The 24824-nt window shown below is 40.5% G+C and overlaps 1 protein-coding gene across 14 annotated transcripts in view; it reads left to right on the top strand.

The window, feature by feature from the left end:
• Positions 1-24824, top strand: part of LOC136428986 (endophilin-A3-like) — a 56781-nt gene that overhangs the window by 6470 nt on the left and 25487 nt on the right. For all 14 annotated transcript variants that reach the window (XM_066418848.1, XM_066418847.1, XM_066418846.1 and 11 more), the window contains exon 2: positions 8791-8859. In XM_066418848.1, coding sequence (XP_066274945.1) covers positions 8791-8859 — 69 coding nt within the window. The remainder of the gene's footprint in view (positions 1-8790; positions 8860-24824) is intronic.

Below are 24824 nucleotides of genomic sequence, written 5' to 3'. Positions count from 1 at the left end.
TTGTTAGTTAAACTCTCTAGTTTATCATATTTCAGAGATACATGTACTCTTTGGGATCTAGAAACAGTTAGTAACATAAAATAATGTAGAAACGGTTTGAAGATGTGGCCAAAACATATATTCTTTCAATTCCTTTCTGCTAGCCTACATGTATGTGCCACCTACTTAGTAAATCATTTTCTAAAGATCTAATGTTCAAAATATGTCCTTTTTTGGTTGTCATGCCCTCCTTCAATGTCAAAGTCAAAGTCTTCTGTGGTAACCTTATAGTTATACATTCCTGCACTGTAATTAGATGCTGAGGGAAATACATATTTTCTAAGCTTTATACATTTGTACACTTTCAATTTCAACAACCTAGAATTTGTAAACTTCTACTTGTGAGAGATTTTGTTGACATAGAATATCAAACCTTTGTATTTCACTGAAGTATGTAGCATTTTTCACATGCATTTTTGATGTGCAATTTTTTGTTATGGATAGAAAAGCCTAGGTCAAGTTGATACCTATATACTGATATATATCTTGCCTAAAAATTCCATAAGCAATTCCCTCTGGCGGCCCACTGGCCTCCTGGAATAGATCGCAGAATGGAAAACACAGAATAAAGGGAATGTCAAGTCAGCTACGCTATGGCCATCAATTGTCTGACCCCACCGCCTTCCAGTCTCGACCCCGGCATTATTCTGTTCACCTTACAACATGAAAGGGGCTAATTTAACTCAAGAATGGAGCTGGAGCATAAGACTGGCTTTAGGTCCCCGTAGTTCAACTGGTAGCAGCCTAACAGTTGAGCTCCTGGTTCCAATTAGTTGGTAACTAGCTGGGAATGGGAGACCCAGGTTCAAATCCAGGGAAGGGCATCCTGGTTAGAGCTGTATTCCGTCTTTTGGAAGGGACGTAAAATGGGTGTCTTGTGATCGAGGAGGTGCCTTGAGCACGTTAAAAGGCACTACAACAGCCTTGTTACTTAGACGGGTACTTACTGGCTGTACTTCAGATGGATATTCAGATGAATATTGATGTGGATTACGTTCATACAGACTTTCTGATATTGAGGACTTAGGAATCAGCCACGTTTCTTGGCCATCCTCCAATGTTTGAAATTGAAGGTTTTGATATGGAGTACAATCACACATTTAACTATCTGATATTGACTGAATTGAGGACTAAGGAATCCTTCCAATGTTTGAAGATTTTATGTTGCTGATACTGTATCAGTATTAAGGATTCCTGGACATTATCCAATGTTGAAGGTTTTATATTGTGCATAATATTTGCACAAATTTCATGTATCTGATACTGAGGACTAGGAATTGAATCATGTTGTTCATCTTGCTATATCTAATTTAACTCAAGAATGGAGCCAGATCTTAAGACTGTGGACTGTGGTTTATGTTAGCACAAACTTTCTAATATTGACTGAGGACTTAGGAATCAGCCATGTTTCTTGGCTAGCCAATCACAATCACACAACCTATCTGATATTTAGGACTAAGGAGTCATTGACATAGTTCAATGTTTGAAGTTTTATATTGAGGATTTCTTTCTTACAAACTATCTGACATCAGGAGTTCAGGACAAAGGATTCCTGGACATTGTCCAATGTTGAAGGTTTTATATTGTGGATTAATTTCACACAAAGTACCTGATATTGAGGACTAGGATCCGTTTCTTGGCCACAGTCCAATGTTTGATTGATAAGAAGCTCCTGTCTCTGACGTCAATGTTCTCTGATGTATGGAATAAAACCCTTTGTCATGAAGTGCCCGTACGAGTCGGGGGCAATCATTGGGAAGATGATACTGCATACAGAAGCAGGGCTGGAAATACCGTTACTGGATACAGTATATAATTTTGGGCACCCCAATTTGGAGCTGTGTACTGACAGTACTGTACTTAAGTTTTTGTGACTGTGGGTTCCCCGGTACACCTAGATATTTGTGTCGGGTAAAATACAGTTAGAGTAGTGGTACTATTGTTGTACACAGTATATTCTTGACATTTTACTGTCCGAAAAAATTAGAAAGCCTTTTTGTGCTATTTGTTAAAAATTTTAAAGTTAGCTACAGAATTGGGGTTTGTTTATTTCATGTTGTCCAAACCAAATTTTTTTCTGTGCACTTATCATTGTAAGGTTCAGTGCTCGAGGTCTAGATCTCCTTTTCCATATCAAATGAGTTTCAAGCCCTGAGGACAGAATGGTACTTCAGATAATGGAAACTGAATATGTCATTATGGTCCATGTACACTGTAGGGTTGTTGAACAGGAGGCAGCCACTTTCTACAGAGATCCTTCGAGTGATATATTGAGTTGGGAAAAGGAGTGTAACAACCTGTGTTATTAAACATAGTTATCTATGCATCCCGTGAGTATAAAGGAAGAAGATTGGAAGTGACATACTACTTGAATGTTAGCTTGGGTGAAACAGTATCCCATATTCCAAAAATAATTTCATCAGGTTGGTAGAACATAGAGTATTTGAGATTCTTTTTACACAACCGGTAATTCTCACCTGCTGACGATGTGCCCTCATCGGATGACCCCGATCAGAGAACTAACTAACCTTGTTATCAATACAACCCATTTGCAATCGATACAAAAAATCATTAACACGTAATCTGTTGTATTGGCCTAAATACAATGTACGGATTTATCTTGTCTGACAATGATGTTGTAAACAGTAAACGGACGTAGTGGGAGCTACAATGTATAACAGATCATATATGATATTTCTTTTGTCAGTTGCCATTAGGAAACCCATTTCCTTGACAGAAGATATAGCCTGGATGCCAGACTTTTCCTGGGACTACACAGTCCAGCTCCTCAGCTCCAGGGCCAACAACATGCCCCCAAGAAAATTCTACAACAGGCCCCCCTAACTTAGACCTACATGTAATATGATAGATATTATGATGGAGATTGGGTCTTGCATCAAGGCTAAGATCTTTTGTCAGCTACCATTTGGAAACCTGTTTTCTGGACAGTAGAGTAGGCAGAACGATGCTATCATGTCCTACATGCATGGCCATACTGCGCCTGTGTGTCAGTGTGCACAGCAAACCTCCCTCTCTAAAATAAGCTCTGAGACTGAAATATGTCCCATGAATGTTCACCCACATATCTGTACAATCACATCACTGTTTGGAATCATGGAGATGTATAGAAGTAAAAAAGATACTATTCCTATTTAAGGCTCTCTTTACATTATACTTTTGCCGTCAGCGCCACTGGCGTCAGCGCCACTGGCGACAGCGGGAACCCCGTGTAAAGACAATTCCCGTCGACGTAGTCCCGCTGTCAACAAATTTTCTCCCGTCAGCTTCGAAGCCGTCGCCCGTCAGCACAGCGGGAGTCCCCGTCAACTTCAAACTCCGTCTAAAGAGAATACGTCGGGCTCGCGTCAGCGGGAGTCAGGGTTTCGGCGATTAGCATAAAGCACGCGTTGATTAGCATACTGTAAGTCTACTTAGATCCCCGGTATATATATAGAGAGAGAGAGATTCGCGGGATCCGCGGCGACTTTTGTGCCGTGCATTCATTTCCCCGCGGATATATTCATCGCACTTGTGCCCCCCTCCCCACATTTACGAGTGATGAGCATGGAATATCTACAGATAAACAAGGCTTTGCATTGTAGTTTAATACGGGCGGGGAGACACCGTCTACCGTTGTACAATCATACAATTTTGTTTCTTGCTTTTGTTATGCTTACGCACAATCGAAATCGGTGCCTTTGACATACATTGATCTCATTAAAAACCTGTTTTTCAAGACTCAATCAAAAAAAGCCAGCGAAAACTTACCAAGTCCTTGAAAAATACAACACTTTCGCCCGACCATTTGAGCCCATACGCTGTAATTTGCCGCGATTTTGCCGTGAAAATTTTGCGTTGGTATCGTAGATGAATCGTATTTTGGCGCCGTAATTTCACAGGTTCAACCTTCAAAATAGCGACGGCATTTTTGCATGCATGTTACCGCTTGTATGTTGTAAGCGCTGATCGGTTCGCGTCAGAAAACATGTGCTATGATTGGTTGACTGCAAGCTTTCACGTGATCACATGTGGCGGGAATACCCCCCAAAAATTAAAATGGCGGGGTGAAAGACTGACTGCTGGACGTCGAGCGACCCCGAAACCGGTTGCCTGATCAGTATATGGTCGGAGAACGAGATCCAGAAGAAGCTGGAGTCATCCAGGAACAAGATAGCCTACGGAAAAATACAACAGCGGTTGCGAGAGGCCAAGCAAGTAAAAGGAAAGTTCGCGACCTGCCCGATACTTTCTACAAGATGGCGAAATGCAAGCACCGCAGGTGTCTATCAGATTTCCGGTCGGTGTGTCTAGAGACGTCGCAACAGCGGCCTCCCGACAGCGGGAAATTTCGCCGCTGACGCGAAAAACGTAATGTAAACTGCGCCTAAGATTGTTTAGTTCAAGGATCATACATGTTGTGTCCTGGAATGTTTCCAGATTTAGAGAAAAAGGGAAACTTGATTACAAAAATCTAATTTTATTACTTGATTGTCGGAATCACTGTTCCTATTTTCCACATTTGAAAAAGACCCAAAAAGGGCCAAAACTTTCACTCATTTATTCCCAATGTATTTACAGTATTCTGGGGAAGAGTTTATTTATGCATTGCTGATTTTGATGTCTGATTATGTTTAAAGATGATTGATGTAATTGTCTTGATCAAGCGAGTGGAAAATTTCAGATAAGTTGGCTGGCACTGACGTACTAGTCTGTATTGCAATCCATCAAGCGAACTCCAAAAGAAATCATCAAGCGAACTCCAAAATCATATCCAGTTGCTCGAGTAATTGGTGTTTGGCGTATCTTATTACCTGGATGTCTAAACTTCATCGATGTACAAGAGAAATTACTTAACATTCTAATTGAGTTTGGGTAGTCAGAACCCAAATCATTAATGCTATTTGCTTTTCCACTACTTAGATTCACATGAAAATACTTTGCGCCTATGCATTGCATGGGCCAATAAAAGGTATGCCAATGTATTGTATTGCTATTCATCAAGACAGCTAGAAGAGAAATTACTTACCGTATTAATATTCTAATCAAGTTTAGGTAGTCAGTACCCGAATCATTAATGCTATTTGCTTTTCCACTACTTAGATGGACATGAAAATACTTTGCGCCCACGCTATTCACGTGTCATTAAAATGCATGCCGATGTATTGTATTGCTATTCATAAAGACAGCTAGAAGAGAAATTACTTAGTAAACCGTATTAATATTCTAATCGAGTTTAGGTAGTCAGAACCAAAATCATTAATGCTATTTGCTTTTCCACTACTTAGATACACATGAAAATACTTTGCTCCCACGCATTCCATGAGTCATTAAAATGTATTGCCGGATATGTCAGTAGAGCGAGCAATACGGTTAAATGACTTTTTTCTATTAAGTGCCGTTCTACCATGACCCATACATCAATTTGAGGATTATACCATACCCCTGGGACTTAAACGCCAGCGCTTGTAAATGATGTGCAACCTGATCACCTCGCATTAGATTTCCTAACGTATGATACAGTCAAGTTCAAAATGCAACTGGCGTTTCTAGATATATTTACCTCCGTGAAAATGGAGGTAGTGTTTTTGGTCTGTGTGTTTGTTTGTTGTGGTGTGTGTCCGTAGTATTTTGAATATTGTAGAGTGACAGGTGTAATCTGAGATCAGCAGGTACGAAGGATGGCTTGGCCCTGTCCAAAGTGGCTAGGCACATCTAGGAAGTTAGGTCAAAGGTCCAGAAAGGTCCCAGAATAGCTGATAAGGAAGGTTACTCATTTTCTGTCTTTAGTTTCCTGCTACATGTATATGCATTTCTGTTGCCCTACGGGAGCCAGTGGGAAATGCATTAACAAAATCACGGAGAAATACACTTTAATGATATTGAATAAAACGAGAAACTCTTATTTAATATTTCATGCAGGTATGATGTCTTCGATTTCTCGCTTACATTAGCTTGTAAAGCTGATTACTAGTATCCAGTGATCTGTAGAAGGCTTTCATATGACTGCCCCACCTTTAGCCCCTAACTGTTCAGCTGAAAGGTTTTACCAGCCATGCTTGCTGTAATCAGAGTCATGAGACTGGCATGGTAAACATGAGTACAAGTGTGTGGGATGGCTGCCTTAGGGCCCCTGTCCACTTGATGTTAATGGCTGATCTTGAGAGGCCATACAGCGGGCAAAATTTGATTTACTGTGGTTGGTATTCTGTAGTATTGATAGTTTTCTGTTCTGGGTTTCTGCCAATTGTAATATGCAGGATGAGCTTATGCTGTACAGAAGGTAACCTCCTTATGATTTATGTATGGTTGGCTTACATTAGCTGGTCTCCTTTTATATTTATGAATCTCCTGGGGGCAGAAAATTTGTCTCTGGAACTAACTAATTTGGAGCCCTTCTCTGTTCTCTGTCCAAGTTCAACAACAGAATATGTGATTGTAGTTGTGTGTTTTTGAAGTCCATCAGAAAAGGGTGTTACTGTTAGAGTTGAATTTTCGTATTTTTTTGTCATATTGTTTATGTCACAAAAGCTAGGTGTGTGGTTGGAGATAAGGTACGTTGCTGAATGATCGGACCAATATTGGTAGCTAAAACATTTTCGAAGTCATTCCTTGAAATTTTTTGGTTGAATACATATTTGAATCTGCTGACCATAAAGGAATTATATTCAAAACTGTCTAAGAAGACCACTAAAGGGACAGGTGGTCAGTCCTATGTTGACAGGAATGCTTGTGTGGCAGAGTTAATGAAAATTAACAACATGAGCTACCAAACAATGAGTGGAACAGAAAAAGATTTAAAAGAGGTCTCAAGAAGACTACCAAGTAGGAAGACAATCCATCAAGGCATTCTCAGGTTATCGTGTACACACACAGACACACACACACACATACACACGCACACACGCACGAACGCTATGCAAAACATTAACTTCTCGGCAAAGGTAATAAAACTGGAGACAGCCCTGGACTATGTACTAGTGCTCTGCTGCTGTGGACGGTGTGGTTCCCTGGGTAGGAATGGCTGCTGAGGTATTGATCAGGCTGAGCTCAGGTGTGGGCAAATCGGCTCCCATCACTCCTGTAAATTAGGACAGAAACCGTGGGATCTGGCTGGGTTCTGAACAGGTTCAGGGCTGGCAAGATGACAAAAATGTTATGTTTATGATTCAGCGCGATAGCTGAGGAGATGGCCTGATAACTACAGTTATAAATTCGTTTACTCTTGCAGTGGTTTTAATTTGCTGCAGGAGGAAAAAGGAGGTTTTTATGGTAGTACAGTAATCATATATACAAGGGAGACAAATTGGCATTGTCATGAATTTACAGTGGAAAATGGGAAATAATGCGAAAATAAGACCACTGCAAAAGTTTCAAGGTTTACAGTACTACACTAATAATCTATTATTTCATGTAATGGCTGTGTGAAAAGATGGTCTGTCCGATAACTGCTACTGGAAACAGTGCCTTAAAAGGGTCAGCATAGGATATTAGGGAGGCAGTTAACTTAATTTATAACATATAAGGGTGACCCCATTCTGCAGCCTGCTTCTTAGAGCATCTAGAGGTCAACGAACTCCCAGCACCCCTTGGGAGGCCATAATACACGTACATGTACCTCTTCTCCATCAGTTAAGATTGAAGGGAAATGCTTGAGAGCAAGCGTAATGCTTTTTGTCCTACAACCTGCTGGCTCTTAGACTCGGACTCCCCCAATAGACCATGCAGAGGGCAACGAACTCGCAACACCGCCTTGGGAGGCCATAAAATACTGCAAATACAGAAATATTCGCGGTGATTTTATGTTCACAGTTTTTGCGGTAAGCTATTCGCCGTAAAGTTAAAACCACCGCGAAAGTTTTTGCCCTCCTTCTCCCTTGTCTACTATTGTTTCAAACACGAACTTAAAACCATCGCAAACACTTCATTTTCTCCCTACCGTGAAATCAAAACCACGCAAACTTAAATGCATCATACATTGTACCTCTTGTCCATCAGTTCTAATCGAAGGGAAATACAGCTTGAGAGGAATCGTAATGCTTCATATTCTACAAACTGCTTCTTAGAGCATCTAGGGTGCAATGAACTCTCAGCACCGCCTTGGGAGGCCATAATGCACACGTACATCATCTTCTTCAGTTGAACTCGAAGCGTAATGCGTTTTCGGTAGCTGATACTAGTGATATAGTGCAGTGTGGCTTTGCTACAGCGTGCGTATCACTTGAGACGAAGCGTAATGTTTTTTAAGGTAGATGATAGCGCAATGCGGCTTCGCTACGGCTCGCAAATTTAGCCAAGCACACCAGGTCACCTCTACTCTTCTTAATAGAATGTGTTCGGTTCAACTTATGCTACACTTACCTGAACTGTACCCATATAATTATGAGTGGTAGAAATTCTAATGATTTAAGGCGTTTTCATCATATTATAACATCTGAAAGTTCACATCTGTACAATCAAGGGAAAATGTTGATGGCTGATTATCTAGTCTTGTAACACTATTAAAGGATAGTTGAATGTTTTATAGAATTTGACTGTTCACATGGCCTTTTTGTTACCTTGACAATGAAGAACTTTATCGTGACCATGACAATGAAGAACTTTACCGTCGCCATGACAATAAAGAATTTTATTGTCGCCATGACAATGAATAACTTTATCGTCACCATGGCAATGAACAACTTTATTGTTACCATGACAACGGACAACTGTATCGTTACCATGACAATGACCCCTGTGTTTCCTATGTTTCAGTCTATTCGTGAGAAGATAGGAGGGGCCGAGGCTACAAAGCTTGATGATGACTTCCTGGAAATGGAAAAGGTAATTTCATGTTTTAGATGCATCCTATATGAACTATATACACTTTGTGCCAGGTAAACTCTTATTTTTCTATTGTCAATGGAACAATACATTACACTGACTTTCAGATACAATAACAAATGTAGCATGGCTAATTTTCATATAGGAAAAGGAGGACGGGAGACATTTTTTTGCAAGAAACAATTTTCTATAAAAAATGCTTTCCTCCCTTCCCATTTCCCAGAAAAGACTGCAATATAATATTGTGTTATTCACTACCCTATTTATAATTATGATGATGGGTATATACTAATATAGTGACTGTACTTCCCAACGTTTCCAGAAACCAGGAAGCAATTTTAAGAATAGATACTTTGAAAAAATTACATGTATGTTGTCCCTTTCTGTTTCCTAGAAAAGATTATCATAAATGCAGCTGTTACTGTTTTATTTGTTACACTGTATACAACAATGACTAGATGATGACTGTACTTCCAAACACTTCCAAAAACCAATTCTTGAAAAGAAGTACTTTTTTTAGAAAGTGCTTTAAATGCTAGTTCTTAGAAAAGACCCATAAATGCATCTGTTACTGTTTTATTTTCTACACTATGAAGTATGATGATGATGACTAGATGATGACTGTAGCGTACTTCCTCCACCCACCACCATGTTCTGCTCTGTTGAGCACCTGTGAAGTTGATGTGTGATGCTTGTAAAGCTTGAACAGCTTTATTGAGGAAGGTTGTGTTTCTGTGGGAGCCGGTGAGAGTGGACCCTAAAGCAGCAGTCAGGGCTGGAAATACTGTAAATGCAGTAATGTTCGCGGTGGTTTTATGTTCACAGTTTTTGCAGTGAACTTTCAGCGCAAACTTAAAACTACCGCGAAACTTTTTGCCCACCTATGACTGTAGCAATACTGTTGTTTCAAACGCGAAGTTAAGACCACCGCGAACACTACATTTTCTCCCTACTGCGAAATAAAAACAATGCGAGCTTAAATGCATTTACAGTACTGGGTGCATATGAACTTTTTGCAACCGAACTTGCGCCTAATTTTTTTTATTGTGGATGCACTGGTGCAGGGTTATGTATGCCAACTTAACATCGTTCAGCATATTCTTGACATTTCAAATGTCAGAAAAGATTATAAAAGCTTGTACAGTATATTACTTATTTATAATTTTGAAGTTAGCTTTAAAATTTCAGAGTCAAGCTTTGAAGACAGGCAGTAAAGTGTGTAATCATGTTTTGCTGACATTCTGCTTCATTCTACTTCATTCTACTTCATTCTACTTCATTCATGGACTTAAAATGTTTTCTGTGTACTTAGATTTTTAGAAAATCAGGTGCAGCAGTATAAAAAAGAAAGAAAGTGACCCAGGCATCTTGATCAGATGCATAGTGGCAGTGCCTATCTCCATTTCTGTAGCCCTTGGGCCACACATTCGTGCAAGCACTACAGCAGGGGCTACTCTGCTAGTGCTAAGTGTGTTTGGTTCTTTTACCAGTACACCTATCCCCAAAAATTGATTTCGAGCCATGGAGCGTGACTTCCTGTCAGGAGGTGTTCTGACTTGAGTTGTGGTGCGGTTTGGTCAGGCTAGAGGGGATGTTGATAAACACACGGCCGCTGTGCTGGGCTGATAAACAGGCGTCAGGCTTAGTGAATAAGTGCGGTGATTCTTGTCAGCACAAGATATTTCCAAGAAAAAAAAGCATATTAGTTGAAAGAAGATTATACAGCTGAATGAATCAAATCAATATTGTTAAAACATTTAAGTGAATACTGTAACATTAATTTTTGAAATTTCGCTGTGATTTGATGTCCTTGGTTTTCCTGATGACCGACCATTTTACTGCAAATTTAAAACTTGCTGTTTCTATTGCAGTAACTGTGCAGTATGTGACTTTAGCGCTATCGCGAACTTGAAACGACCGTGAAATTTGATCAAAGCGAACAGTCTGTTTAATTCTATTGAGATTCATTCTCTATTCTTTTATATTTATCATCAAAGAAGGACTTATGAACATTATGCCACACAGTTATCAGTCTGTACACTACTGGTTTACTAATTCTATCTTATGATGACTTGAAAGTAAGCTAAATAGATGATTTGCAACAGATTACTCAAGCAACTGGACAGATTTTTAGCCCGTCAGACGTTTCAGGTAGAGAGCGTCACTGACATAAGATATTGTTTGCTATCTGAAACGTCTGACGGTTTTCAAATTAGAAACTAGAATAGATTTACACAAGACAACAAATCACTCAAGCAACTGGACAGATTTTTAGCCGGTCAGACGTTTCAGGTAGAGAGCGTAGTAGTAGAGCGTCACTGACAAAAGATAGTGGATGCTATCTGAAACGTCTGACCGTTTTCAAATTAGAAACTAGAATAGATTTACACAAGACAACAACAACTCAAGCAACTGAACAGAATTTGAAAACAGTCAGACGTTTCAGGCAGCAGGCGTCACTGACAAAAGATATCGGGTGCTATCTGAAATGTCTGACCGTTTTCAAATTATCCAGTTGCTTGAGTTATTCTTATCTTGTATAAATCTATGCTAGTTACAAATCATCTCAGTAAACTTACTTTTGAATCCTGTTATCTTTCCTTTCTTATTACCTGTATGTCAAACGTTCATCTACATGTACGTAGCATTTAGATTTATCTCACGCCTTCCTTCGCGTTCCGACATGCTTTATTACCCGGATAACATCACTTTAACTCAGACATGTATCTCCAGCCCACTACTGACAAGTTGTCCAATGTAATGTAAGTATGCAGATGTCTGTGAAGCCGGCACGTCACGCCCAAGGGCAATAAGATCCTGATGGAGTAATATAGATGCACATACGGATACATGTGCTGGTGGAGCTCCCCCAGGGCTTCTCGTAACTAAAGTCAAGGTAATCTGAAGGACATTGTACTTCGTGTTTCAAATTGCAAATGAAGAAAATTGCAAATGAAGAAAATGCAATGTGGGGAATTTTGAAGTTAAAAGGAGGTAGAAAGAGTGGAAGTTCTCTTGCAGTACCTAATAAAGCCGCCAAGGGGACAAAATAAAATAATTCTTTCAATTAGTCAATTGGTCAAGACCTAACCAAATTTAGCACACATATGAACTCTCTCTTTGGCTCTTTCTTTAGCTCTCTCTCTGGCTCTCTCTTTCTCTCTCTCTCTCTCTCTCTTTCTCTCTCTCACACACATACACACACACACACACACACACTTGCACACACGCACACAGACACACACACACACACACACACACACACACACACTTGCACACACGCACACAGACACACACACACACACACACACACACACACACACACACACACACACACAAAGACACATTTTTGTACACAAGCCAAAAATACTAGACTCATTACGTTTAAGTTGAGCTTCCAAGAGTCAGGTTGACTTGACGCTGCACTAGATTCATTGTATAGCTCTATCATGCCTTGTTGAAAGTGGGAATAACTAAGTCAAAATGACTTTACATTCCCTTACGTAGAGTAAATCCCTACTTTATCCATTCAAAAGCTCTTCACTCTCTGAAATCCAACTGTTTATGTAGCTTCTAAAGCCTTTCATGGAAAGGGCTGTACACTCTCCAGATTAATTGGGTTTCTTACCGCAGATGATTCCATTTCCGGGAACAAAATTGAAGCAAAACGTTGTTATTTCCTTTTCAGGAGGAAAGGATAAGGAGTTGAGTGATTGCTATATCCAATTGATACTACTGCATGCATGGTGGTTTGTCATTCAGTTTGTACTGTAGATTCTTTTATTTTAGCAGGGATCTAATTTTGCAGTAGGAGTGAAAAAGAGGGTTTTGCAGTGCTTCAAGTTTGTGGTTGAAACGGTTCTGTAGCAGAAAAATGCATTTTCATGGTGTTTGGCGTTACAAAAAGCACGAAAATAGAAATAAAACCGCCATAAATATTTCCAGATCTACAGTTTATCCATGTGTCTGTGCATGACCTCATACATAAATAAAGGAGGACAGGTTTTGCTCAGGATGCATAAATGATGACACCCTCTTCCATATCCCCTCCCATCTTTATTTCCTTTTGATCACACTTTGATTTATCGGTTTTGGTTCAGTTCCGCCGTTCTTGTGAAGTAAAAAAACAGGATTAAGAATTTTCTTTAAAATATTTATCAAGAGTAATTCCTTAGTATTGCTTGTGTCATATTTATTTGTCATCATTTCTGTCGTATTTTGTTTAATATCAAATCTGTCATATTCATTTGTCATTTGTTATTCTTCTAGATATATAGATATATAGATATTATAGATATTACTTACAAAGATGTATATTTACGATGTAGATTGTAGCCTTAACTTGTATCAGTTCTTGTGCTCTATTCTTTTTACATATGTTTTTATGGAACACAATGTAAAAAAAGGAAATAAAAAAAAAAGAAAATTCCCCAGGTGCAAGAGATTATGCAGAGGAATGGCATGTGATTTTGTGATTTTATGAAGTCAAATGGGGTGAATTGTTTTAACCGCGAATTTAAGATACCGTGAAAACCTCCCTTTCCTTCCTGTTGCAAAATAAGACCTCTGCGAAAGCAATAATTATTGAATTTACAGTTCTTGTTTATGTGATGAACCTTTGGGCCTCTTGTCCAACCAAACCAAACCAAACCAAAGTAAACTAAACCAAATTTTTAACATAAAAATACACAAGACAAATTAGACATACAAAAACTGGATCACCCATTAATGGATCTGTCTCGGTGACATTCTGCGGTTCTTGTGAAGTAAACCAACGGGAATCCCCAGGTGCGAGCGAGTTTGCAGAGGAATGGGTTTTGTGATGACATCTCACATGGGTGAATTGTTGAATTCGAATTGTGAAAGTACAGAATTGTTTCAACTAGTATTGCAAATTTAAAACCTTCTTTTCCCTTCTATAAAAACCTTCTTTTCCTTCCTTCTGCAAAATAAGACCACTGCGAAAGCAATTTTGTACAGTGACGAACCTTTGGGCCTCTTGTCCAACCAATCGAAACTACATAAACCAAACCAGGAAAAATTAAAGATACAAAAGTGGATCATCCATTGATGGATCTGTCTTGGCGCCATTCTGCGGTTCTTGTGAAGTAAACAAACGGGAATCCCCAGGTGCGAGCGAGTGTGCAGAGGAATGGGTTTTGTGACGGCATCTCAAATGGGGTGCTCTGGAGGATGAGGATAAATTGGCTCAATTATGGTTGATGGCATTACCCTAACCACGCAGCTTATCGCATGCCATCTGCGCCCATTGATTCCTACGCAGCGCGAGAGCGTGACGCACTCATAGCGTAGGCGGACAATTTCCGTAAAGGCACGGGACGTATACGTATCGGCAGCTTTCCCGCTGACTTCTAAACGTCACATGATATGATCATATTGTTCTGTTTGTATCTCCCCAAAGCGTAATGCACCCACAGCGTAGGTGTTCAGTTTTCGTAAAGGACCGTGAATGAAGTTTTTTATCACAGAGGATTGCTGAAAAACATTTAAGTGATATTCATATCGTACTGTTTGTATCTCCTAAAAGCGTGAAGCACCCACAGCGTAGACGTACAATATCCGTAAAGGACCATGGCATGGGACGTATGTCCATTCTTGGCTTCTTTGCTGCTGGTTTCTGAATGTCACATGATGTTTTTGTCACAGAGGAATACTGAAAACCATTTAAGTGATCATATCGAACTGTTTGTATCTTCCAAAAGCGTGAAGCACCCACAGCATAGGCGTACAATTTAAGGCATGTAATATATATGTATGCGTATTGTCAGCTCTCCTGCTGACTCCTGAATGTCACATGATGTTTTTGTTGCAAAACATTTAAGTGATATTCATATTGTACTGTCTATATATCTCCCAAAAGCGAGAAGCACCCACAGCGAAGGGGTACAGTACATGTATTGGTAGCTTTGTGGCTGATTTCTGAATGTCACATGATTTTCTTGTTGCAAAACATCTAAGTGATATTCATATTGTACTTTATATATCTCCCAAAAGCGAGAAGCACCCACAGCGAAGGGGTACAGTACATGTATTGGTAGCTTTGTGGCTGACTTCTGAATGTCACATGATGTTTTTGTCATGGAGGAATGCACATTGTACCGTCTGTATCTTCCAAAAGTCATGCTACAAGAATATAGTCCAGTTTAAGCAGATTTCAGAAAAGCGGATTCTGAGAAAAGAACTTTGCAGACCCGAGTCAGCTTACAGATGCGCCTTATGTGGCAGAGACTGCCATTCTCATACAGGGCTGGTAATCCATAGCCGATTCTGTAGGGCTAATGTGAATTAAGGTTTACAAGCCGACATTTTGAGGGCTCGAAATCCATTTTTGCAAATAGGTGCACTATTGCACCCTACCAAGAGAATTAGGTGTACAGAAAGAATTTTGGGTGCACCACATAAAATAAAGTTGACTGTCAGCAAAACATAATTACAGTTTAATGCTCTTATAATCATAATTATATTTTTTTATAATGAACGCCAATCTGTAATTCTTTAGCTTCCAATTTTCATACAAGTAGTGCATCAAAGAAAGTGCAACAAAGGGTTATATTGCTTTTTCTGATACTGTTTACTAGTGTACTATAGTACCTTCACCCTATAGCCTACAAAAGTATCTAGGTGCACAGTCAAAAATTAGGTGTATAGCTCCAATTTTGGATACACACAGGTGCACATGCACCCAGTATTTCGAGCCCTGTCGCACCAAGGTGGAATAATAAGAACGTCCTTGCCAGCACCTCCGCTGGGCCTCAGAGGCACAGCTCCCCTCATTATAAATTCCATTACACTCAAGTGACAAAACATGTCGCTGTCTCCCCGGTGAATTCTGACGCGTTTCCAGAATTGTGTCCCGAGAAATGATTATAGATTCGTTGAAGGTCACTGGACCCATGGATCATCATCGTGATTTGTCTTTGTCTTAGATTTTTCCCCTGCTCGAATTTCTCCATTTATAAACTGGCTCAAACACTTGTCTAATGCTACAGTCCCAGTAGGGAAGAGGTTTAGGCTCAGTTAGGCCACACCAATTTAATTTCTTGGTTGTCAATCAATTCTACATGTAATTCTAATAATTCTAGATTAGAAGATCAACATGAAAACAGAGTGTGAGGAGAAAGTCTGTTCTTTGGTGCACTCCTGAGGAAAAAATTCTTCCTGCAAGGAAAAAACGTCAGAATTGGTATTCATAAAAACTAAAAGTTATTATGATCATACATGATGGTAGAACACACATATTCCTACTGGATCAAAGGTTTCATCTAAACCCCTTAACGTTGGTAATATTATCATTCGGCAAAATTGTAAAAGTAGAATTAGAAAGTGCATTGCTGGTGTGATCACTCTTTGGACCACTCTTGTCCAAACCAAACCAAATGCATAATACATACGCGGTAAGATTATAACCTTGTACATGTTTGTATAGTATTGTGTAAGAAAATGAATATGAAAAGTTTAAGTATTGATTCAGCAATCTATAGAATTTAATCTAGGACAGGAAGTCAAGCTCTAGAGGTTTCTTATGAAATATCATCTATATTACAACATTAAGGTCTATAGAGACACATACAACTGTGATAACCATGTTGATTTCCCTATGGCCTACAATAGGTGTAAATGCCCCCAACCCACACAGGGATTCTGCGGTTCGAGCTGGCAGACACATGGCCTGGCAGACATAGCCTGAATGTCTACTGTTCCTAGAGCCTACACAGGCTAGCTCCTCAGCTCTAAGACTAACATGCCTCCAGGAAAGTCTTACCACGGCCCCACTGAGTTATAACCTTCCTGTTCTGTCTAACTTGGGTGGCTCTGGTCAAATTTCATTGGGGGCATGTTGTCCCTGGAGCTGAGGAGCTGGCCTGTGCAGGCCCTGGAGCGAATGAGCTGGCCTATGTAGGCCCTGGAGCGAATGAGCTTGCCTATGTAGGCCCTGGAGCGAATGAGCTTGCCTATGTAGGCCCTGGAGCGAATGAGCTGGCCTATGTAGGCCCTGGAGCGAATGAGCTTGCCTATGTAGGCCCTGGAGCGAATGAGCTGGCCTAGCGCCTGTGTAGGCCCTGGAGCGAATGAGCTGGCCTGTGCAGGCCCTGGAGCGAATGAGCTGGCCTATGTAGGCCCTGGAGCGAATGAGCTGGCCTATGTAGGCCCTGGAGCGAATGAGCTGGCCTCTGTAGGCCCTGGAGCGAATGAGCTGGCCTCTGTAGGCCCTGGAGCGAATGAGCTGGCCTCTGTAGGCCCCGGAGCGAATGAGCTGGCCTAGCGCCTGTGTAGGCCCTGGAGCGAATGAGCTGGCCTAGCGCCTGCGTAGGCCCTGGAGCGAATGAGCTGGCCTAGCGCCTGTGTAGGCCCTGGAGCGAATGAGCTGACCTCTGTAGGCCCTGGAGCGAATGAGCTGGCCTAGCGCCTGTGTAGGCCCTGGAGCGAATGAGCTGGCCTCTGTAGGCCCTGGAGCGAATGAGCTGGCCTAGCGCCTGTGTAGGCCCTGGAGCGAATGAGCTGGCCTCTGTAGGCCCTGGAGCGAATGAGCTGGCCTATGTAGGCCCTGCAGCGAATGAGCTGGCCTATGTAGGCCCCGGAGCGAATGAGCTGGCCTATGTAGGCCCTGGAATTTGGAAACAGTCTGGCCTCCAGGCTAGCTAGTACTTTCTGCTGCATACAGATAGCCACATTAGTGGTATCAAGTTGTGTCCCCATGTTGCATGTATTGAAAAGAATTTAAAGTGCAATGTTTCACTCAGATACAGATAACCTGACTCACCCTCTTTGAACTACATGAGAGCGTTGGTTGACAGCCCATGAATCGAAAGTGGTTGCATTTACAATTCAGACCCTCTGGGCAGCTTACTTTAGATGTTACTGTCATCTGACTAAACGTACTAACGGTACTTTTGAAGAAAAGTGCCTACCGGAGAAGATGGCTAGTATGGGCCTTGGCAGCCTGACTTTCTGAACAACCTGCAGTGTTTAAAGTGGTGGTTGAGACCGTTCTATAGTAATACATGTACATGTACATTGGAAATGCATATTCCCGGTAACATGATTTTGTGGAGAGGTCTCTGCGAAAATAAAACCACCGCAAAAGTTTCCAGATTTACAATACACTTGGCTTGAATCCTATTTGACTTCCAGTTTGGGGAGGACCCGCTTTCAGAAAATTATGATCTTCCTCCCAGTCCCCTATATCTGCTTGGAGATTGATTGGCCATGCTTACCAGTTAAAAACGGGCTGACCTCACAGATATAGAACATGCCGCAGTTCCTTCATTGATTAATACTGGTGACACAGATGGGGCATACCAAGGGACAGTATTTCTTTTTACTGTAAATCTTGAAACTTTCGCAGTGGTCTTATTTTTTCTTGCGATCTCTCCACCGCGAATTCACGAGACCGCAAATATGTGTTAACAATTTGCATTACTGCTGTACTACAGTAATGGTGGCGTGCGTAGTCCAGTGGTTAGCGATCTTGCCTCTGGAACTAGAAGCCCCGGGTTTGATCCCGGCTGTGTTGCTCACCCAACATGCACGCTACCGGAAAAGATCGCAGTCCTTAGGATGGGACGTTAAGCCGTGGTCCACTTAGTTCATTGTGCTATTCGAAAAGAGCTAGGGGAATTTCCCCGGTACAATGAACCTGTAAATACTGTACATAGCGTCTGTCTTCTTCTCTGTCACGACCAGTGGAAGATTAGCTCTTCAGTGAGCTAAAACTGGATCGAGATTATTTTTTTTTACAGAATTGTTTCAATCGCAAACTTCAAACACTGCGAAAATGTACTTTTCTCTTCCATGCGAAATAAAACCAAGTTGCAAAAGTAAATACATTTACAGTAATCCCTTGCCTTCAATTGGATGTCATTCCACAGAAATTAGGTGTAAATATACCCTAGTACTAAACTGTGTGCTATACAATTGTGTGTGCATAGGTGTTACATGTACATCTTTACTTGGAAATGTATCATGTTCCTTATATTTTCAAAGGTTTAGACAATGTATTGAAATTGGAAGTAGTAATGTAAATTATTTTTGCTTTTTTGTCAGTGGCCGTGAATTTATGACACTGCGAATATGCATTTCCGATGCATTACTACAGTACTGCAAAATTGTTTCAACCATGAGCTTAAATTACGAAAACCAGTCCTTTTCCCTTGAATCCTGAAATTAAGTCTCCTTGAAAATGACTGAGTTTACAGCTCCTTAAAGTTGGTAACTCTAAGTAATGAGGCGTACACTGTGTAGGCGTGGTGTATGAATAAGCTACTTCCGGTGGAATTATTAAATATGATGCGAGAAAAGAGCATCCACCCACCCATAAAATCAATCAGCAATCTTTTATGATTGAGGTGAGGAGTGTCGTTGCGCCCCCCTCCCACGCAAGGACGCAGCCAGACATCAAATCCTTCCCTTGTGACTGGAATCTGGTCGCTTTCCTTTTGACTCGACCTTGATTCGTCAGCGGGGATTCCATGAAGTGGAAGCGTTTCTGCGGGGAAAGCTTAATCGCTAAAGCGGTTGTCGACTGAAAGGTGCTACGCATGATAAGAAGACTGCACCATAGGAAGGGATTGGGCAGAGGAGTAGAATATGGAGATGTTTCAAAAGAACAGATGATAAAAAGTACCCAACAGTGAGCAGGTTGTACTCTAGATCACCGTTGGATTCCCTTACCTTGAAAAGAAGGTGTTTTGTTCATCACACAAAAGATAGAGTCAGCCCAGGTAGAATTGTCTTGCAATACTAGTTTGACAAGTTACTAGTACTCATAATTCACATAAATTGCATAAAAGGTGCTGCACAAGTCATGATAAGAATAGTGCACCATAGGAAGGGATAAAGCAGAGGAGTAGAATATGAAGATGTTTCAATAGAACAGATAATAAAAAGTACCCAACAGTGAGCAGGTTGTACTCTAGATCACTGTTGGATCCCCCTACCTGGAAAAGAGGGTGTTTTGTTCATCACACAAAAGATAGAGTCAGCCCAGGTAGAATTGTCTTGCCATACTAGTTTGACAAGTTACTAGTACTCATAATTCACATAAATTGCATAAAAGGTGCTGCACAAGTCATGATAAGAATAGTGCACCTTAGGAAGGGATTCAGAAGAGAAGTAGAATATGGAGATGTTTCAAAAGAACAGATAATAAAAAGTACCCAACAGTGAGCAGGTTGTATTCTAGATCACTGTTGGATTCCCTTACCTTGGAAAGAGGGTGTTTTGTTCATCACACAAAGGATGGAGACAGTGGAGGCAACAAGGAGACTACCTTTTGCTACTCTAGTTTGACAAGTTACTAACACTCAATCCAATCATTTGAATTGTATAAAAGGTGCTGCACATGATAAGAGGAGCATACTGTAGTAAAGGATTGTGCAGAATATGGAGATATTTTTTAGAACAGAAAATAAAAAGTACCCAGCAGTGAGCAGATTGTACTCTAAATAACGGTAGGATTTGTGTGAGAGAGCAGGCTTCAGTTTCCTTCTCGTGAAGTGTGGGTGTTGTGTCATGTAAACTGCAATCTTCCTCCTGTGCTTTCAAGAACTAGCTGCCGCCTTACAATGATTAGCATTTGGTAGATTTCTGACAAGACATTGAAAGCCTGTAAAATATGCATTTTTTCTCTTCAAGTCATCATCAAGGTTTGAAATGAAAATGACAGCTTCTGAAAAAAGGCAATTTATTTATATATTTAGTGAATTTGTATGGTCTCTACCCTCACCCCCCATTAGCACAAGTAAAACTGATGTGCTAAAATTTACTTTAACTTTAATACCTCCAACTATGCTAGGTACAATTGGTCTGCCATAATGTGACTGAGGTGTTCCACACTGGGTAGGTTGTAAAACATGGGTCATGCATGGAGGGGTCTTTACAGGAAAAGAGGTACATAAAGAGCCATCAAGTCATATATGACCTTCTCCGCCATGGGCACAGGTAAAACTGATGTGCTAAAATCTTTTACTTTGATTACCAGTGCTAGTGTGTTGTGCTGAAGGGCGGCTATACTGACTATATAGAGACAGATAACAGAAGATGGTGTGTTGCGCCAAAGGGCGGTTAGACCGCCTATGTAGATACAGATACTAAATACCTCCAAGTACCAAAGGTGCCATTAGTCTGCCATCGTGACTAATGCATTTGGTAGGTTGTAAAACATCTGGGTCAAGCATGAAGTGATCTTTACAGGAAAAGAGAGAGTCACGATTTCACAGGATGTACACCACTTCCTAGGGGGGGACGCAAGGGAAGAAAGAGCAGGGGCCAAACTGTTAAAGAATCAGACTGGAATGTGAATGAGATACACATAGTTTACAAACCAGGTGCATGTGTATGTGTCAGCAAGGAGGTTAGAATAAGCTATGTAAATTGACTACAGTATAGATATGTAGGATTTAAGACCTTTATTGTGCATACATGCCAATGGGTTAAGTACAGGTCACGACAAATGAATAGTTACAGATACATGTATGCATTATCAAGCACAAGTACTATAGTCTTTATGCTATCTCAAGAAGCCTGGATGGTTTAAATCAATTCATAGTATCCTTGCGGGGGGGTACCGCATGCAACACTGTTAACCTTCTCCCTGCTGCCTAACTCTGTAACTAATAGGGCATTGGGTTCCAAACAGGTATTTCAGTGTGCTAAAGGTTAAGCCATACATGTCCAACTGAAGTTCTTTACGTATATAGATAACCTACCCCCCGGGGGCCCTGGACATCACAAGCCTTTGAAAATTACAGCTCAGCCATTGAAGCTGACAGGACTTTGATAGGCACAATCCATAGGAGGATTACAGGGACTGCCTTCTCCTACACACACCAGAATACACAAACACTCACATCGACGTCTGTGTGGATTGGATCAATGTATGGCTTAGAGGGGCAGTCCGTGCACGTTAGACATCGATGTGAAATATCGGAAAATTTGGGTCAAGTTTCAACTTCGCAAGACGCATAGTTTTTCAGTGCAACTTGAACATGGATGTTTTGAAATGCAATTTGAAAAATAGAAATTCAATTCAAGCTGCTAGATAACATACATATTACATGTATATACAGGAGATTCATTTTTTGATTGATTGAAGATCGATAGATATTGTTCTTTGTGGCATGTGGCACTTATTAGCAAAGAGCATGAGATATCAACAAACTCCAGTTGGAAATGACTTAGCGGTTTCAACCTCAGCAGGAAAACGACAGGCTACTTTATTCTTAAAACATCCATCTCAAACAAAATGTGACGTGTTTGCCTGTCATTTTTTTTAGTGTTTACAACAACAATTTTAGTGTGACATAATTATTCAATGCTATTCTATCATGGAGTTGGCGCTGAGTTACATTTAGTAGAAACGGTTAGTTAACTAGTGTGTTGTTTGTTTGTTTGTACCTTTTTTCCATTGTGTAGTACATAATAGGGCAGGAGAAATGCCAGTAAGCCCTGATGGTAAACACATTGTGAGACATGTTTGCCCTCGGTGCTGAAATGTGGATTGTTGTATAGAGCCTGCAGCCATTAAGGAAATCAATGGAAAATCAATGCTAAATGAATCACCGCAGCATGCCAAGCACACTTTATCATGCAAGAATAGCATCCCTGGTTGGAAACGGGAAATAAGATTTCTCTGAATTTATTTGTTATTGCATTTTCATATTAATGAAAACAACAACAACATAAGAAGAACAGAAAAGATAAGGAAATAAGATTTTTAAATGGGCAATGTTTTTATTTTTGTACATCCATCATAATCAGAATATTAACTAGATATTTTTCATACCAACATCCATCCTTTCCTAGCAACTGAAAGTCCATATCCCCTAGTGCTACACAATTGTGATCTTTATCTGTGTAAATTATGGTAGCTGAAACTGTTATCATCATCGACAGAGGTTGTACAAATATTTTCTTCATATCTATCTAACTTGCCAGGAGCAAAATCATGATAGATAAAAAGGCTTAGTAATAAGATCTTGGCCAGCAGGTAGAAACCATCACAATTTTGCCAAAGATCTGCTTGGAGATTACAAGATAAGAACATTGTAGTGATAGACAGTTAATAGTTACTGCTGGCCGGTGACCCTTGTATTGCTGTGATATAGAAACTGCTCAAGTGTAAAAGATTAACATTCAGGTTTAGGGCGGGTCCTTTCAAGCTGACCTTCAGTGATGGCTGTCCCCTGGGATGTGCATGTTATCTACATCGTCAAAGAAAGACTTGATTTTAGGGAAGGCCAAGTGATACTGTAAATGCAGAAATGTTTGCAGGGATTTACTTTCGTGGTAGGGAGAAAATGGAGTGTTCGTGGTGGTTTTGAGTTTGCGTTTGAAACAATACTAGCGCTACAGTCACACAATGGAACGGCTTTTCATTGTGGTTTTAAGTTGGCAGCAATGAGTTCACCGTAAAAACCGTGAATATAAAACCACTGCCAACATTTCTGCATTTACAGTATTGGCTTCTTGTACCCTTGAAATAGTCCAAGCACGTTCCATACTGTAAATTCTTTTACTTTTGCAGTAGTTCTATGTCCTGATTGGAGGGAAAATAAGGTTTTTGTGGTCTTTTCAATTTGAGGTTGAAACAATTCTGTAGTACAATTATAGTGATACATTGGAAATGCATATGGAATATAACTAATTTTCTTTAACTGAACTTAAACTGAAAATCGGCTATGCTGTCTGAGAGTCTGTGTAGTGTACTGTTACAGTAACACTTGCCAGAAAATGAAATGAATAGATTAAACTAATTTTCTTTCAGTTGCAGTAGAGTTAGAATCTAAGAATGGCCTTATTTTGTCCCATTCGGCTAGCTTGTTCAATCCTATGGCTCTACAGTTATAAGTGCAGTCAGGTCAGGTATGTATATGAAGAAATCAAGACCATTTCCTTTCCAATTAACTCGCATCAGAATCAAACGGTGCCATTATGAACAGATTACGACGAGGGTTCAATTCCAGCTCTAGATGAGATTGCCGGTAACGGTAATCTACTGCACATCTGTGGTAAAATATACCTCATCAGGAGTCGTGCAGGGTTGGATCAGCTGGGCTGACCCGACGGCATCCCCCACAGATGTCTGATCATACAGGCAGATCCCCCGCTTAACTAACTACCATTACTGCCGGGATTGGGGGGATACATCATTGCCCTGTACCTGCATTCATCTCTGAGGCAGTCATAAGGGCAGGGGGGTTATCTAAACAATCATAAAGGGGGGCTTGATTTTTGAAGTGTATCTGTATCTTTGCTTCTTTATCAAAACTGCAGCAAGACAATACATACTGGAGTGCCAGGCAGACAATCTGTATCTATGTATCTGTATCTATATAGCTGGTATAACTGCCATTCGGCGTAACACACCAGGTTTGCAGTCACCCAGCACGGTAGCAGCTGGTTATATTACACCGAACGACCTGTCACACCTAGTCAAGATATATAATCGGTATAACTGCCCTTCGGCATAACACACCGGTATCTGAACAATCATATAGGGGAACTATATTTTTTAAGTGTGTCTAAAGAATCTTATAGGGGAGCTAGATGTTTGAAGGGTATCAAAACAATTCTAAAGAGGATCTAGATTTTTGAGGTGCATCTAAAGAATCCTATAGGGGAGCTAGATGTTTGAAGGTATCTAAACAGTTCTGAAGGGGAACTAGATGTTTGAAGGTATCTAAACAATTCTATAGGGGAGCTAAATGTATCTAAACAATTCTATAGGGGAGCTAGATGTTTGAAGGTATCTAAACAATTCTATAGGGGAACTAGATGTTTGAAGTTATCCAAGCAGTTCTAAAGGGGAGCTAGATTTTTGAAGGGTATATAAACAATCCTATAGGGGAACTACATTTTTGAGGTGTATCTAAAGAATCCTATAGTGGAATTAGATCACACTATATGCACATGTGCACTTCGGACTGTGAACTACCTTATTTCCT

Source organism: Branchiostoma lanceolatum, chromosome 2 (genome assembly GCF_035083965.1).
Source record: "Branchiostoma lanceolatum isolate klBraLanc5 chromosome 2, klBraLanc5.hap2, whole genome shotgun sequence".
In the NCBI taxonomy this organism is placed as follows: Eukaryota; Metazoa; Chordata; class Leptocardii; order Amphioxiformes; family Branchiostomatidae; genus Branchiostoma; species Branchiostoma lanceolatum.
Note: the sequence above shows the minus strand (reverse complement) of the source record. Positions and strands in the feature narration are given on the sequence as shown.